A 17,416-nucleotide genomic window follows, 5' to 3' on the forward strand; every position below is an offset into this window, starting at 1 on the left:
TCGCCACGTTTCAATTTGTGTAACTGAACTTTGTTTCATGTCACTGGTCATATAAACCTATGTAAACAGGAAAAACGCGGAAGAGTTTGGTCGCATCTAACTACAGCCCCAAAAAATACCATTGGCCATGCTGAGCCTAGCTACATTGCTAACAGGAGTGACAGCGCGTCTGACTGACTGGGAGGTCGCACAAAGCTCGGAGAGGTACGGATCAGCTCGTCTCAATTCAGAGAAGAACATACGGTATTTCATTATGGAAGTACGGTGGACTGTTCCTTTAAGTGTAGCCATCATAGCAAGTTTGGTATAACTTGGCAAAAGTGTATATAGACCACCCATTCTAATACCACTTCCTTTATATCTGTGTGTTAGGTTGCAGATGTGTTGTTGCAACATGGTGCAGATGTGAATGGGAGTGATAAGCAGGGTCGCACATTACTGATGGTAGCAGCGTGCGAGGGTCATCTCAACACTGTGGAGTTCCTCATCTCTAAAGGTGAATGACCTAACCTACCACTAGGAGTTTTAAAGTTCAGGTGTTACAGAGGAGCTAGGCTTTTTGTTTTTGTTGTTTTGCTGCTTCATTGAAAAAAATAAATAATCACATGAAATATGCAATAATTGCAGAACAATGCATACTAATGGTGGTGTGTAGATTCTTATTTTTACAGATTTATTGACTTTAACTTCAGTTACCTTAAGTAAATCAGTATCTTTGAATTTACACTGTGTAATGTCCTTTTAATCACAGTCCTAAATCGTAGGCTGCGGTTGTTGCTGCTGCTTTAAAGGTAATATAATTTCCAGGGGCATCTTTAACATCGGTGGATAAGGAGGGGTTAACGCCTCTCAGCTGGGCATGCCTGAAAGGACATAAGAATGTGGTCCAGTTCCTGGTGGAGAAGGGTGCAGTTATAGACCACTCAGACAAAAACGGACGCACTCCTCTCGATCTGGCTGCTTTCTATGGAGACGCAGAGATTGTGAGTTGTTTGAAACAAAGAAGCCTATTATTTAGACCTGTTGAGTAAGACACAATCTGACTTGTTTTACATTAGTTAGCACAAAGTACAACTTGCAACTCTTGCATGTCGTGAGTAAAATATTACTAAACTCTGTAATTTTCTCGATTATGGTACGAGAGATTTTTGGTCTGTTTTTTTTTTTTTTTAATCATGTGAATTGGTCATCTGAAGACACAAAGAATGAGAGATTCAGTAAATAGTTCCTGAGTAGAAAACTATTTATAGTTCCTGTTGATAGTTTATGCTTGTGAAATAAGGTGGTCGGATCAAGGAAGTTTGCTCCTACGTTAATAAGACCATGATTCCTGCGGTTGTGTGTGTAGGTACATTATCTGGTGGAGAGAGGAGCTGTGATTGAGCATGTGGACTATAGTGGCATGCGGCCACTCGATCGGGCTATAGGCTGCAGAAACACTTCAGTGGTGGTCACTTTACTCAAGAAAGGGGCCAAACTAGGTGAGTTTAAACAGATAATAAAACACACTCAACCATTTAAAGCCCATTGCACACCTTCCCGATTTCTTCGGGGCTTAGTGTGTTGGGCAGTCGGTTACGAGTATACGGGCCCTATTTGATCGGTTCAAAATTCCCCGCACACATTTGTGAGACATCGTACATGTTCAGTCTGAATAGATGGTCACGTGTTCAAGATATCACGTGATAGTACTATATATATATATAGTACTGAGAGAGATGCTGCGTTCATGTGCTCTGGGAAGATGATATTTTCCAGTTGGGAAGTGGTATTTACCAGTGTGTTGTTGTTGACAAATTAAAGATGGTGGACCAGATTCAGAATCAGGCCTGTTATTCGGCTAAAACAATTATAGATTGCTTTGTTCATCAGCTGCAGCAGGAATATGAGTTATCAAAAGTCAAAAGGTAAATAATGCTGAATATTTCCTGATCATGACAAGTAGAGATTTTCTTAACACATTGAATGCCACGCAGTTTTTGGAAATTTGGCTGTAGCCACAATGAGAGTAGCCAGTATCTAGATCATTGTTGGCGTTCTTTGGACAGCCACAGAATATTTTGTATTCGGCTATAATATACATATTATAATAATATAATATACATAACATGACTCGTTTAAAAGGTGAGAGTCAGCTTTCCGTAGGTGAAAACCACTTCTTTCTTGGTTCATAAGCTAGTCTTGTACCGCTCGCCGCCATGTTGAAAAGGTTAAAGTTCATCTCATCTCGGCAACTCGTGTATCAAAATTTTCTACGAGTTGCCCGGTGGAAAATACCACAAGAGGGGGCGTTCATGTGTGCTTTCCATGTCGGCGTTTGGTATTTACCATAATTCCCATAGCACATGAACGCACCAAGAGAGAGAAGTATTGAATTTTGAATCAAAATAAGATAAGATCCCAAGATAATAATCCCAACTAGACAAATCAATAATAAGAATTGATTCTAATTTGTTCAGTCGTTCTTAAAATTCAACTTGTTCCGGGATTCCAGACAAGCGATTTCTGTACCACTGACAATGCTATAATACTTGACCAGGCATTTTCAAAGCTGACATGATTACAGCCATAGCCTCGTTCCTCTTTTCCCGTTTGCTGTAATCAGGTGAACTAATGTCATAAAAGACAGGTGGACGCTTCCCAAAGTGACACAAGTTGTGCTTCCCGGTCTACAGTCCACGTGTGATCAATCCTGGCACTCTAGTTGGCTGTTTAAAGTTAGCATAACCGGTGAGATCGTAGTAACAACACACACACTACCGATCATGTTGCGTACGAGGAGATTGTGTCCGAAAATATCAAGACCGGTTTGATCTCAACCGAGAACCGATGAAATTGGCTACGAGGTGCCCCCACACACGTTTACGATTCGCAAGCGATTTAATCGGCCCGACAAAATCGTAAGCCAATCGGGAAGGTGTGCAGTGGGCTTAAGGAGAATCTGTTGGATTGTAGTTTACATGATTCTGAATATTCCCCCCCCCCAAAAAAAAAAAAAAAAAAAAATATATATATATATATATATATATATATATATATACTGTGTATATATATATATATATATATATATATATATATATATATATATATATATATACTGTATATATATATATATGTGTATATATATATATGTGTGTGTGTGTATATATATATATATATATATATATATATATATATATATATATATATACTGTATATATATATATATATATATATATATATATATATATATATATGTGTGTATATATATATATATATATATATATATATTTATTATGAGAGAGAGAGAGATCATATTCCAAATATGTTTGATTTACATATTAAAAAATACAGAACTGGTGTATGATAAACATACGTGACAAAAGACAAATATATTGACAGACATAAAGCCTGCATATAGTTCTGAATTCTGTAGCTCATGTATTATTGTCACTGAGGAAAAATATGTAGCTTATGAATAAATTCCCACAAATATGGTAATATGGTAAGAGCTTGCTTGTTTTCTTTCTCTCTCTCTCTCTCTCTCTCTCTCTCTCTCTCCCCCCTCTCTCCCCTCTCTCCCGCACAGATGTACTCACGCTCTCGCACGCACGCACTCCGCACTCACAAGCAACAGTGACCATTAACAGCAATCTCACAGCCATTGTGTTCAGCAGCATGGGATCTATTCCGACACGCCATCAGAATACCAGCGTTACAATAACCGATTTATGACTCCCATTCACGCACTCCGCCCTCATAAACCTCAGTATATAAATGACAATAAATAAGATAATATGGTAATAAACTACCTCCTCGCACAGATGGAGCCTGGCATTCAGATACACACAGGGTGTGACAGGGAGCCATTTTCTGTTTTTCTTCACATTTCTTTGCAATCACTTGTGCTGACTAGTGGTGCTGGGTTTTTAAATTCGCCATGTTGGGTTGAGAATAGTCCACCATGCAAATAACAAATATCTGTAAACCAGTGGATAGCTTTCCACTGATGGACAGGTTTGTGGGTGTCTGACAAATCAGATGCACTACAGTCAGCAATTGTACTTACAGTTCCCTTTATTAAATCTAAAGCTGAAATGACCATGGAGTTATTAATAAATTGGAAATTTAGGGTATATGTATATATGAGCTGGTGTGTGCATGTGTATACACACACCCCAACCGAACAGCCGTAACATTTAAAACCACTGACTGGTGAAGTGAGTAACATTGCTTATCTCATTACAATGGCACCCGTCAAGGGGTGGGATATATTAGGCAGCAAGTGAACAGTCAGTTCTTGAAAAGGATGTGTCCAGAAGCAGGAAAAATGGGCAATTGTAAGAATCTGAGCGACTTTGACAAGGGCCAAATCGTGATGGCCAGATGACTGGGTCTGAGTATCTCCAAAACAGCAAATCTTGTCGGGTGTTCCTAGTATGCAGTGATTAGTACCTGCAAAAAAGTGATCCAAGGAAGGACAAGCAGGGCACTGACGACAGGTTCATGGGTATCCAAGGATCACTGCGCATGGGGAGCGAAGGCTTGCCCATCTGGTCCAATCCCACAGAAGAGCTACTGTAGCACAAACTGCTGAAAAAGTGAACACTGGCTGTGATAGAAAGGTGTCAGAACACAGTGCATGGCAGCTTGCTGCGTATGGGGCTGTGTTGCCGCAGACCAGCCAGAGTGCCCACGCTGACCCCTGTCTACTGTCAAAAGCACCTACAATGGACACGAGCATCAGAACTGGATCAATGGAAGAAGCTGTCCTGGTCTGATGAATCACATTTTCTTTTACATCATATGGATGGCTGGATGCGTGTGTGCGCATGCAACACTTACCTAAGGAAGCAATGGCAGAAGGATGCGCTATAGAATGAAGGCAAGCCAGCGGAGGCAGGTTGATGCTGTGGGTAATGTTCTACTGGGAAACGTTGGGTCCTGGCATTCATGTGGATGTTACTTACGGTAGACACGTACCACCTCCCTAAACATTGTTGCAGACCAAACACACCCCTTCAAGGCAACAGGATTCCCTAATGGCTGTGGCCTCTTTCAGCAGGATGATGCGCCCTGCCACACTGCAAAACTTGTTCAGGAATGGTTTGAGGAGCATGACAAAAAGTTCAAGGTGTCTATTTGGCCTCCAAATTCTCTAGATCTCCATCTGATCAAACATCTGTGAGATGTGCTGGGTAAACAAGTCTGATCCACGGAGGCCCCAGCTCGCAACTTACAGGACTTAAAGAATCTACTGCTAATGTTTTGGTGCCAGATAGCACAGTACACCTTCAGAGGTCTTGTGAAGTCCATGCCTCAATGGGTCAGAGCTGTTGGTGGCACAAAGGGGACATACTGTACACAATATCAGGCAGGTGGTTTTAGTGTTATGGCTTGTGTGTGTACAGCTATTGATAAAGTTAAGAGACCACTTTTATATACACACTTTCAATAATTCTGCAGTTGACTATGATTTTTCAACCCAAAACCTATGATCACCATTAACTCTCTCCATGTTGCACTAAGTAAGGAATTTCTGTCTTTGCTTGTGTTTTCACTTCTACCCTGTTTCACTGTTTTTCTCTCTCTAAACTGCTTTCAATAAAACTGTCATAAGGCTACAGAACGTCTCCTTATGATCGAACAGGTACAGTCTTTAGGTAACTTCACTGTGATACTTATACAGAGTAAAGTTTCTCATCTATTTTGTCCTTGGAGGTTTAGGTAAGCGACCTGTTTCTCTCCCTCCTTGTGTAACGTAGGTAATGCAGCGTGGGCTATGGCCACGTCAAAACCAGACATCCTCATCATTCTACTACAGAAACTCATGGAAGAGGGCAACCTGCTCTACAAGGTAAGGGCATAAATTAATAATCCAGGCCAAGAGTGATGATAAGGCTCAGGGAGCACCTGGAGATGTATGGCTATATCAGTTATATGAAATCAGTATGGCAGTATGAAAAAAAAAATCACTATGGGTGCATTACTGTTGTTATTCAGTTAACTGGCTAGTGTTTCTGCAAAGTCCTTTGAAAGTTATTTCTCTTCCATGTCAACCATAAAGTAGAAAACTCGTGAAACCTTCAGGTGCTTAGTTGTATCATAAACGCCTTCTGAAGAAATTTTGAACTCTAATACAGAGAAAATTCAACGTTTTAGTGCCAGATCTGCACTCGTACTCTTATCTCTTGAAGCACTTATTAAAATGAAAACGACAATTTATTATCTTCAATTAACGTATCAAGGCTTGCCCTCTAATCCATGAAAGTCTGGTTTGAAAAATGTATGATAAGAATCATTTAATAAGAACAGAGGATGATTGGAATAAAATGAAAAGAAAATGAAGCGTGTGTATGTGTGGTACATTTATTGCTGTGTGACATTTAAGAGATTGAGTTTTGTGTCAGAGAGCGAGAAGGAACAATTCTGAATCCACTGATTGATGTACAGTGAGTGTGTGAGCTGCTCAGAATGACTGATGAGTATCTGATTGCTCTTCCTGCTCTTTCTATTCCTCCCATGGCTACCCATTCCCTTTTTTTTCTTCTTCTTCTTTTCCATTTTTATCCAACCACTCACCCACTGCTCGCTTGCTCGTTCTCTTGCTCTCTCACTCTTGCTCTCTCACTCATGCTCTCTCACTCTCTCAGAGAGGGAAAATGAAGGAGGCAGCTCAGAGGTATCAATATGCACTGAGGAAGTTTCCCAGAGAAGGCTTTGGTGAAGAGCTGAAGGCATTTAGAGAGCTGCGAGTCTCTCTCTTCCTCAACCTCTCACGATGCCGAAGGAAAACTAATGTAAGTATCAATAATGTAAGCATCTAATGTAACTCAACCTCTCACGATGCCGAAGGAAAACTAATGTAAGTATCAATGTATCTGTACTCCTATTTTAGATTTTGAGAAGCTTATTATTGTTGAAAGGGAAAAAAAAAGCTCTGCTTGGTAGGATACAACGTGTTGTATAATCACAAAGCACATAGTTATTGTACAACAGAACTCTGTGCTTCTGGGATACTTAAACAATTGTTCTTCACCCTTACAGTTTCACATACGTACAACCCCGATTCCAAAAAAGTTGGGACAAAGTACAAATTGTAAATAAAAACGGAATGCAATGATGTGGAAGTTTCAAAATTCCATATTTTATTCAGAATAGAACATAGATGACATATCAAATGTTTAAACTGAGAAAATGTATCATTTAAAGAGAAAAATTAGGTGATTTTAAATTTTATGACAACACATCTCAAAAAAGTTGGGACGAGGCCATGTTTACCACTGTGAGACATCCCCTTTTCTCTTTACAACAGTCTGTAAACGTCTGGGGACTGAGGAGACAAGTTGCTCAAGTTTAGGGATAGGAATGTTAACCCATTCTTGTCTAATGTAGGATTCTAGTTGCTCAACTGTCTTAGGTCTTTTTTGTTGTATCTTTCGTTTTATGATGCGCCAAATGTTTTCTATGGGTGAAAGATCTGGACTGCAGGCTGGCCAGTTCAGTACCCGGACCCTTCTTCTACGCAGCCATGATGCTGTAATTGATGCAGTATGTGGTTTGGCATTGTCATGTTGGAAAATGCACGGTCTTCCGTGAAAGAGCTGTCGTGTGGATGGGAGCATATGTTGCTCTAGAACCTGGATATACCTTTCAGCATTGATGGTGTCTTTCCAGATGTGTAAGCTGCCCATGCCACCCGCACTAATGCAACCCCATACCATCAGAGATGCAGGCTTCTGAACTGAGCGCTGATAACAACTTGGGTCGTCCTTCTCCTCTTTAGTCTGAATGACACGGCGTCCCTGATTTCCATAAAGAACTTCAAATTTTGATTCGTCTGACCACAGAACAGTTTTCCACTTTGCCACAGTCCATTTTAAATGAGCCTTGGCCCAGAGAAGACGTCTGTGCTTCTGGATCACGTTTAGATACGGCTTCTTCTTTGAACTATAGAGTTTTAGCTGGCAACGGCGGATGGCACGGTGATTTGTGTTCACAGATAATGTTCTCTGGAAATATTCCTGAGCCCGTTTTGTGATTTCCAATACAGAAGCATGCCTGTATGTGATGCAGTGCCGTCTAAGGGCCCGAAGATCACGGGCACCCAGTATGGTTTTCCGACCTTGACCCTTACACACAGAGATTCTTCCAGATTCTCTGAATCTTTTGATGATCTTATGCACTGTAGATGATGATATGTTCAAACTCTTTGCAGTTTTACACTGTCGAACTCCTTTCTGATATTGCTCCACTATTTGTCGGCACAGAATTAGGGGGATTGGTGATCCTCTTCCCATCTTTACTTCTGAGAGCCGCTGCCACTCCAAGATGCTCTTTTTATACCCAGTCATGTTAATGACCTATTGCCAATTGACCTAATGAGTTGCAGTTTGGTCCTCCAGCTGTTCCTTTTTTGTACCTTTAACTTTTCCAGCCTCTTATTGCCCCTGTCCCAACTTTTTTGAGATGTGTTGCTGTCATGAAATTTCAAATGAGCCAACATTTGGCATGAAATTTCAAAATGTCTCACTTTTGACATTTGATGTGTTGTTTATGTTCTATTGTGAATACAATATCAGTTTTTGAGATTTGTAAATTATTGCATTCTGTTTTTATTTACAATTTGTACTTCGTCCCAACTTTTTGGGAATCAGGGATGTACAATGAAAATCTGATTATACATTTGTAGATACATTGAAATGAAAATTTGTGACCAAAATCAAAGGCAAATTTCAGGAAACACTTTCTCTTTTTTGTTAAAATGAATTCCAAAACCTGATCTGTATGCAAGAGACAAGGCTGAAAACTGACATTGGATGTCTGTGATCTTCAGGCCCTCAGGAGACACTGCATTAAAAGCGGACACGTGTCTGTCGTGGAAATCACTGCATGGGCTCAGGAACACTTCAGAAAACCATTGTCTGTATAAACAGTTAATTACTGCATGCACAAATGCAAGTTAAAACCAGATATAAACAATATCCAGAAACACCGGCACCTTCTCTGGGCCCGAGCTCTTTTACAATGGACTGAGGCGAAGAGGAAAATTGTCCCGAGGTCTGACGAATCAAAAGTAGAAATTCTTTTTGGAAATCATGGACACCACGTCCTCCAGGCTGAAGAGGAGAGGGACCATCCGGCTTATCAGTGCACAGTTCAAAAGTCAGCCTCTGTGATGGCTGAGGGTGCATTAGTGCACATGACATGGGTAGCTTGTACATCTGGGAAGGCATCATTAATGCTGAATGATATATACACGTTTCAGAGCAATATGCTGCCATCCAGACAAAATCTTTTTCAGGGAAGGCCTTCCTTCTTTCAGCAAGACAGACCGCTTTCTGCACATATTAAAACTGCATGGCTCCATAGTAAAAGAGTCAAGGTGTTAAACTGGCCTGCCTGCAGTCCAGACCTGTCTCCCATTGAAAACATTTGGTACGTTATGAAGCGCAAAATATGACAAAGGAGACCCCAAACTGTTGAGCAATTAAAATTGTATTTCAGGTAAGAATGGGACAGCATTTCTCTTTCAAAACTGCAGCAATTGGCCTCCTCAGTTCCCAAGCATTTACTAAGTGTTGTTAAAAGTAGAGCTGATGCAACACAGTTGTAAACATGCCCCTTCCCAACTTTTTTGAAACGTGTTGCTGACATCAAATTCAAAATGAGCATATATCTTTCAAAAAACAAAATTTCTCAGTTTCAATATTTTATATGTTGCCTTTCAACTATTTGCAATGAAATATAGGGTTTCCATGATTTGCAAATTATCACATTGTTTTTATTTACAGTTTACACAGCATCCCAACTTTTTTGGAATTGGGGTTGTAAAATCAAAATACTGGTGTGAAAAAGTGTCTGTCCATTGGACTGTTAAACATTACCAGTCTTTAATATAAACCAATCAGCAAGTGTCTGGCTCTTAGTGCTTGCATCTATTTTGGAATGTGAAAAGCAAAACCAGAACAGAAAAAAAGCCAGAACTTTTTATATTTTTGTCACACATTACTGTACTTTGCACTTAAGTGCTTTTTTTTATTATTATTTCTTGCCAAATTGCGTGTTCTCACCATCAACAATAAGTTGTTGATCAAGTAAATTTTATTTATAGCTTTTTTATTTATAATTTTATTTGAAGCTCCTGTGCTCTGTCTTTCATGCAGGACTTTGGCCTGGCTGAGGAATTTGCCACAAAGGCATTGGAGCTGAAGCCCAAGTCTTATGAAGCATACTATGCTCGAGCTCGAGCCAAGAGGAGCAGCAGGTAAAAGAAGCCAATGGTTTGTGGCTATAAATACAGCCTAGACTCTCTCTCTCTCTCTCTCTCTCTCTCTCTCTCTCTCTCTCTCTCTCTCTCTCATATATAACCTAAGTTAATCATGATGGCACTCTTCTTGCAAGTTCAGGTTTTTGTTGTTTTCCTATTACTTGTACTCCTTGCATGCTTTAAATCTCTCTCAACATTTCCTGTCACTTCTGCTTATAGGCAGTTTACTGCAGCATTAGCTGACCTACATGAAGCAGCCAAGCTCTGCCCAAATAATCGCGAGATTCGCCGTCTCCTGGCCCGAGTAGAGGAGGAGTGTAAACAAATGCAGCGTACACAAAATAAACAGGGAGTGGTGAGCCAGTCCACTGTATCCCAGGACTCTGACCATGAGCATGAAGAGGGGGAGGAAGAGGAAGACGTAACAGAAAATAGCTTAAGTAGGGAGCTTCATGAAGATGAGTCATCCTCCAAGATGGACACAAGATCTGAAGCCTGGTCCCAAAGCTTCTACTCGTTTAACCGGACACTGCCAGAGTTAAATTCTCCTCCTCCTCATCGGCAGAGCCAGCGGCAACAGCGAGAACCTCTAACACACAAGAGCCTGATTCTCCAGCCCACTAAACAAGCTCAAATTGTCAAAACCAACCAGCATCTGAGCTCCACGTGCCCAGCAGGCAATAAGACCCCATCGCAGAACCATGGCTCCTCCAGCCCAGTCCCTAGCCGCCACATGCTGAAAGCAGGGCCAGGCATCGACATCAGCCCTCTGTCGCCCCCTAGTGAAGCGGACAGGTATCCTCTTTCTGCTACAGCTCACAATGACAATGAAGGGGTCCTGCTGACAGAGGCATTTGTATCTTGTAGCTCAAGCAGGGCTCCAGACAGACTCTTGGCCCACTCAGTGAGCTCCTTAGAGGGCCTGGCTCTGTCATCAGGACATGGAGCTCAGGGACAGGAGCTGAGGGAGTCCGTTCAGGGAGCAGGATCAGGCTCTGGATCTCAGCCAGGTAGCATGAGAGTGTCAAGCTCCACCAGCAGCCTGGCATCTAGCAGCAGCCTGTCAGACAGTGGCAAGACGCATGGGCCAGATGTTCGCACCAAAACCAGCGTGGACAAAAGCAAGCCTGCCAACCAAGAGTATAAACCCCGTCCTTTCATGGGCATTATGGACAAAACAGCCCGCTTTCAGCAGCACCACCATCAGCAGGGCCAGCAACCAGTGTCCCGCGCCTGGCAGTGTCATTCAGACAGCCACAGCATGTCCTCAGCAGGAGTGAACAGTGAGCTCGCCTTTGCCAAACCGGGCAGCACTTACCCTGAGCAGCTTAAATCCTCCTCTCAGGGTGTTGCTTTAGGAAGTCTGCACAATGGCAGTCTGCACTGTACACCATTCAGTGACAAGTTCTGTCAGGCCGCCACCTCTTACAAAGAGCTCAAGCCGGCAGTGGCCATGGCGCATTCCTACACGGACAACAAGCCCAAACATCCCAGCTTAAGCCGAGATAATCCTGCCATTCATGTAGCTTCAATGAAACCAAAGCGATCCTTTATTGAATCCAACGTATAAAGCCCATTCATAATACCAGTAGAAGTCCATTTGCTCCTCGCTCTTTCATTTATTCTCCCATCACACTCTCACACGCAAATATCAACATTAAATAAAGGGATTTTTTTACACTGTATTAGGCCTTACAACTAAATCCTATTCAAGTTTTACTTCACAGATATTTTTTTTTTGTACTTTTTTTTTTTTTTAATATCCTGTAAGGCCAAAAGTATGTGTTAACGGGCTGCTGTCATATCATACTTCAGCCACACTGGAAACAAACCACTGCAAAGGGACACATGTAAACCCACACAGCACTTTACAAACCATTATTGCAAATCTGTCAAGTGCTCATAATACACACAATAGGGTTATGTATTGACATTATGTCACTGGTGCTGAAACATAATGAATAAAACGTGGAGATTAATTACTGAAAAAAGAATAGAAGAGGTCAATAATGAGTAGACGCTTTAACCACTAGTGCAGTGCATCTTTGAACCTGTGTGAGAATAGCAGTTTATCATGCTCCAACGCTCCTCTTTCAGCTAATCGGATTGAAGCTAGGTGTGTTACAGGTCCAGGAACCACCACACTCTACTCTAGGATTAGATCCGACAAACGTCTTTTAGCTTTGTAAATAATACTTGTTTTTCAAACCCTTTGTTTTATGTACATCTGTCATTGTATTTGACTCATTGGAAAATTGTACGTGTTAAGTTCGTGTTATTTTATGCACATTTTTAGCTGAGATGTTTGAGGTTATTGAAAATAGACCCCGGTTTGTACGCCACATAAATTTGCCCAATAATGTTAAAAGTTCAACTTCTGTCCTTCTATGTGCTTGTCATTTTGCTGTCTGAGATAATTTATTTACAGCACCTATGGCTTGGTAATTGTAAAAGCAATATATTTTATATAGTTATTTTTGCACAGCTGCTAAAATATTTCAATAAGAAGCTCTATGGAGTTGGCCTGGGTTGAAGTGTATGTGACAGTTGCCATTTTTAATAAAGAGGAAATGCAGTATAAAATGAGAGATATTAGGCTTGGGGGCAGGAAATTCTATTTTAATAAGTATTTTATTTGCAATTGTTGCCATGTTTCAGTCATGTGAAATGTATTATTCTTTAATTACATGCTGTAAAGATGCATAACTCCCATTATTCAACAGGAAATAAATGTCACTGATAAACAGTCACCCTGCATCACCATCATTCTGTTCAGCCTAAGATTTAGCAACAGTTAATTTACTTACTACCATTTTCTAAATTAAAATGGTGGTGGTGGTGGGGGGTTGGGAGGGGAGCGATTTGTCCATGTACAGGCCCCTCTGTAAGTATTGGAAAGGTAAAGCTAATATTTTGTTTTTGCTATACACTGAAGCCATTTGGGTTTGAGATCAAAAGCTGAGACAACAGAACAAAATTTCAGCTTTCCCTGATATTTACATCTAAATTATGTGTTTAACAACTTGGAACACGAGACTGTTTGTTTGAACAAACCCATTTGCCAAGTGGTCAAAAATATTGGAATATGGGTCTGACAGATGTTTCTTGGTGCCCAGGTGTGCACTGAATGTTTGAAAAGGAATACAGTAGCTCTGAATGTCTGCTCTTGGATTGAGTTTCACCTGTGCGGACTGTGTGTTAAAAAGGATAAACATGAAAACCAGAGAGCTTTCTATGGGGGAAAAGCAAGATATTTTGAAGCCAAGAAAAGCGAGAACATCAATATTGCACAAGCATTAGACACAGCCAGTCCAATTTAGTACGTCTTGGGGGGAGACAACAAAAAAAACACTAATGTACTAACAAGAAGACATAGAACGGGGGGGACAGCAGTTGATGGTGATGACAAACTTTGTGAGAGCTGTGAACAAAATCCCAAAAACAACCTCCCCAGGCAGGGGTGAAGATGTCATTTACATTTACAGCATTTGGCAGATACGCTTATGCAGAGTGACTTACAGAAGTGTTTTGAAGTCTTTATTAATAAATACATCCTGATGCTGTTTCACTAGGTCACAGTCTAAGTCTCATCTCATCTCATTATCTGTAGCCGCTTTATCCTGTTCTACAGGGTCGCAGGCAAGCTGGAGCCTATCCCAGCTGACTACGGGCGAAAGGCGGGGTACACCCTGGACAAGTCGCCAGGTCATCACAGGGCTGACACATAGACACAGACAACCATTCACACTCACATTCACACCTACGGTCAATTTAGAGTCACCAGTTAACCTAACCTGCATGTCTTTGGACTGTGGGGGAAACCGGAGCACCCGGAGGAAACCCACGCGGACACGGGGAGAACATGCAAACTCCGCACAGAAAGGCCCTCGCCGGCCACGGGGCTCGAACCCGGACCTTCTTGCTGTGAGGCGGCAGTGCTAACCACTACACCACCATGCCACCCCCAGTGTAAGTCAGTCTTTTTTTAAAAAAATCCTTGTCTGTGCTTTTCTTCCTAGGTTTTTTTTTTAAGTGCTAATTTAAGTACACCATGAAGATGTAGGTTTTGAGTTGTTGTTTGTAGAGCTGTTTGGACATTAGTTCATTCCACCTCCTGTGTGCCACAACATGGGAGTCTTGCAGAGTCATTTATTTTATTTTTTTATAGGCAAGGCAAGTTTATTTATATAGCGCATTTCATACACAGTGGCAGTTCAGTGTGCTTTACAGAGGTAAAAGCAAAACAGTAAACAATAGAAAATAAAATTACATAAAATAAAGGGGGAAGAAGAGAGAAAAAATAAGAATTAAACGATAGTAGAAATAAAATAATAAAATGAAGTAAAAGTTCAGTAAAAAACAGCAGAATAAAATAGAATAAAAGTTAAGTAAAGTTTAAAACATGCAGAGACTGTAAAAGTTAAGTAAAGTTTAAAACATGTAAAGATGGTATTTATCAGTTAGCAGAAAGCATCTGAGAACAGCTTGGTCTTTAGTCTAGATTTGAAGCTGCCAACAGCAGGAGCATTTTTAATGTCCTCTGGCAGTTGGTTCCATAGCTGTACTGCATAGTAGCTAAAAGCTGCTTCACCACACTTTGTTTTAATAACTGGTTTTACCAGTAAATTTTGCTGCTGCGATCTGGTAGATCTGATTGGGTTAGGCCGCTGCAACATATCAGAGAGGTAATTGGGCCCTGTACCATTTAGAGATTTGTACACCAGCAGCAATGCTTTAAAGTCAATTCTGTAGCTTACTGGAAGCCAGTGAAGGGACCTTAGAATTGGAGTAATGTGCTCTCTTCTTTTTGTTCATGTGAGAACCCTAGCCGCTGCATTTTGAACCAGCTGAAGTCGTTTGATGGTCTTTTTTGGCAGGCCTGTGAAAAGGCCATTGCAGTAATCAACCCTACTAGAGATGAAGGCATGTATAAGTTTTTCCAGATCATTTATAGGCGACATGACCCCATGCAGTGTCAATCACATAAGCAAGTCCGAGTTAAACTGTATACCGGTACGTAGTGCCATTACTTCTTAGTAGCTCTGGTGCACACCTAAAGAAACAAACTGGATGGAACATGTAGAGAAGATTTCACTTTATGGTACGGTACTGCTTTTCTCCATCTATTGATTGGTTGCTTCCCCATATTTTAGGTGTAATGCATCTAATGTTGGCCTTTCCCAAGCATCAGTGTTAGACTGCAGCCTCATCGTAATCCTAAATTACTGTCTTAAGGATACATCAGTAAAAATGAAAGCTTTGACTAAGACTCAATTTTATAAAATCTGTCCCGGGAAACATCGTAAAAACACGAGGGATTTATAATGAACACAGTTGAAATCCGTGAGTAGCTCAACAGAAACCCAAGGCCATTCACGGAGTTGTGTGGGAAGTAATGATGGAGCTGCAGAGCAGGAAGTTTATCACAGCTGGACCAGCACTGCCAATCATTCCGGCCCTCTCAGTTTCCTCTCTCCTAGAAGTAGCCATCTATTCAGAGACTACAACTACACAAGCACTGAAAATTTAGGATTTTTGCTGAGGGCCATGCATCAAAGTTAGAAATGTTCTACACACAGAAGACAGCATGTGATCTCTCTTCAAAGGCATTTTGTTTAGAACTGAAAATCTGCACTGTGGCTTTTAGTATAAGGAGAAAAATGAGTACAAACTAGCAAAAAGGAAGACGAGAAAGCTAAATGCCCCATCTGGCTTAGTAAAAGTTCAGCACTAAATGTTGGACTCAGACTGGGAGGCGAACTGATCAAACAGAGGTTATTTTTGAAACGTCATTTTTGGTCACCAGTGTCTGCAACCAGTATACCCTCTGAAAACATACTATTTTAGTCTGCTAAACAGGAAATAGCATTTATTCATGCTTTTATGAGACTGAGTGTTGAACAAAGGGCCAATCTTTGCTCAGATGTTTTTAACGTGCATTTAGATACATTTTTGTTAAAACTGTGTGCAGAAATATTTAGAAATATAAAGAATAAATGAATCCGGCACCTTTGTTTCAAGGGGGGGACCCTTATCTAGATGAGGAGATCTCAAAGATGGGGGCCAGAACTGTTCGGGAACATGAACATATTAACACTAACACCCACTAACCTGCAGTCATACTGCAGGTTAGTGGTTTATTACCTGCAGGAGGTCCTCTGGGATACCAGCACCAATCAGAGACTACAGCGCCTTGATTTTCCTTTTCGCTATCTTGAAGCCTCAGTAATTCTACAAGCAAAGCAAATGATACAATTTCATTTTAATACCAAACCCGTCAGTTTGAAGCAAACATTGCTGTGTTTCATAATGAAAAACACGTTTTTCAGCAAAGTCTACAAGTAGAAAAAAAAGAATAAAAGCCGTTTGACTTGCGCATGAACAGAAATGACTCCTGTAAGTAAGTGCTTCATCACTTCTGCAGTCTTATCTGTTAATAAAACACTTCATCACTTCAAATCAAACTTCTTAAATTTCATGGCCAGGCAGACAGATACCGTAGCTCGTGTCTGTAGTGTTTCCAGCATAAATGAAGATAAATGTAATAGGCCCGAATCTGCAGCCATTCTGCCTCTGATGCATCAGGAAAGCACTTCAATTTGTGCGATTGTGTGTTTGTGAATGTGTTTCACTTCACTGAAGTCCTCTGAATAGGAATCGCACAATGCCTGATTAGTTTGCTTTGGGGGAAAAGCGCAAAGCCCCAAGTTCCTAAATATTTCATTTTCAGACACTGAACTGCAGACACAGAGTTTACTACCGCAGTAGCACTGATTTCCCTCCACAGCCATCAGGTACTGGGAAAGTACTTTTACAACTCTATTATAATGTGTAATGGCTCAGTTATGAACCCAGAAAACAGCAGGCACGCAGCAAAGCAGGCAATCACTACTATGCAGATATAATAAAGATATATTAATGCTCCCGTGAGGTAGAAATAAAGTAAATGTACCCAAAAATCTAACAGTTGCTTAAGGTCCAACTGTGTTTAAAAATACACTGCCAAGACATCATTCATTTTGCAAAGTAACTAAAAAAAAAAAGAAGAAAGAAAGACCCAAATTTGAGGGTACCATCACAATGACGAGCATTTATATCCTGAAATATCCCTTTTATTGTTTTTTTTTAATTAACTCAGAGTGACTTATTTATATCGTGCCTTTTAAC

At 40.8% G+C, this 17,416-nt stretch overlaps 1 protein-coding gene across 1 annotated transcript in view; it reads left to right on the forward strand.

Annotated features, from left to right (window-relative positions):
• Positions 1-12,999, forward strand: part of tanc1b (tetratricopeptide repeat, ankyrin repeat and coiled-coil containing 1b) — a 362,831-nt gene extending 349,832 nt beyond the window's left edge. The window contains exons 20-26 of the mRNA XM_060930092.1: positions 373-496; positions 808-983; positions 1,349-1,481; positions 5,745-5,836; positions 6,633-6,779; positions 10,146-10,246; positions 10,469-12,999. Coding sequence (XP_060786075.1) covers positions 373-496; positions 808-983; positions 1,349-1,481; positions 5,745-5,836; positions 6,633-6,779; positions 10,146-10,246; positions 10,469-11,819 — 2,124 coding nt within the window. The 3' untranslated portion in view covers positions 11,820-12,999. The remainder of the gene's footprint in view (positions 1-372; positions 497-807; positions 984-1,348; positions 1,482-5,744; positions 5,837-6,632; positions 6,780-10,145; positions 10,247-10,468) is intronic.
• Positions 13,000-17,416: the final 4,417 nt, after the last annotated feature.

This window comes from Neoarius graeffei, chromosome 9 (genome assembly GCF_027579695.1).
Source record: "Neoarius graeffei isolate fNeoGra1 chromosome 9, fNeoGra1.pri, whole genome shotgun sequence".
In the NCBI taxonomy this organism is placed as follows: domain Eukaryota; kingdom Metazoa; phylum Chordata; class Actinopteri; order Siluriformes; family Ariidae; genus Neoarius; species Neoarius graeffei.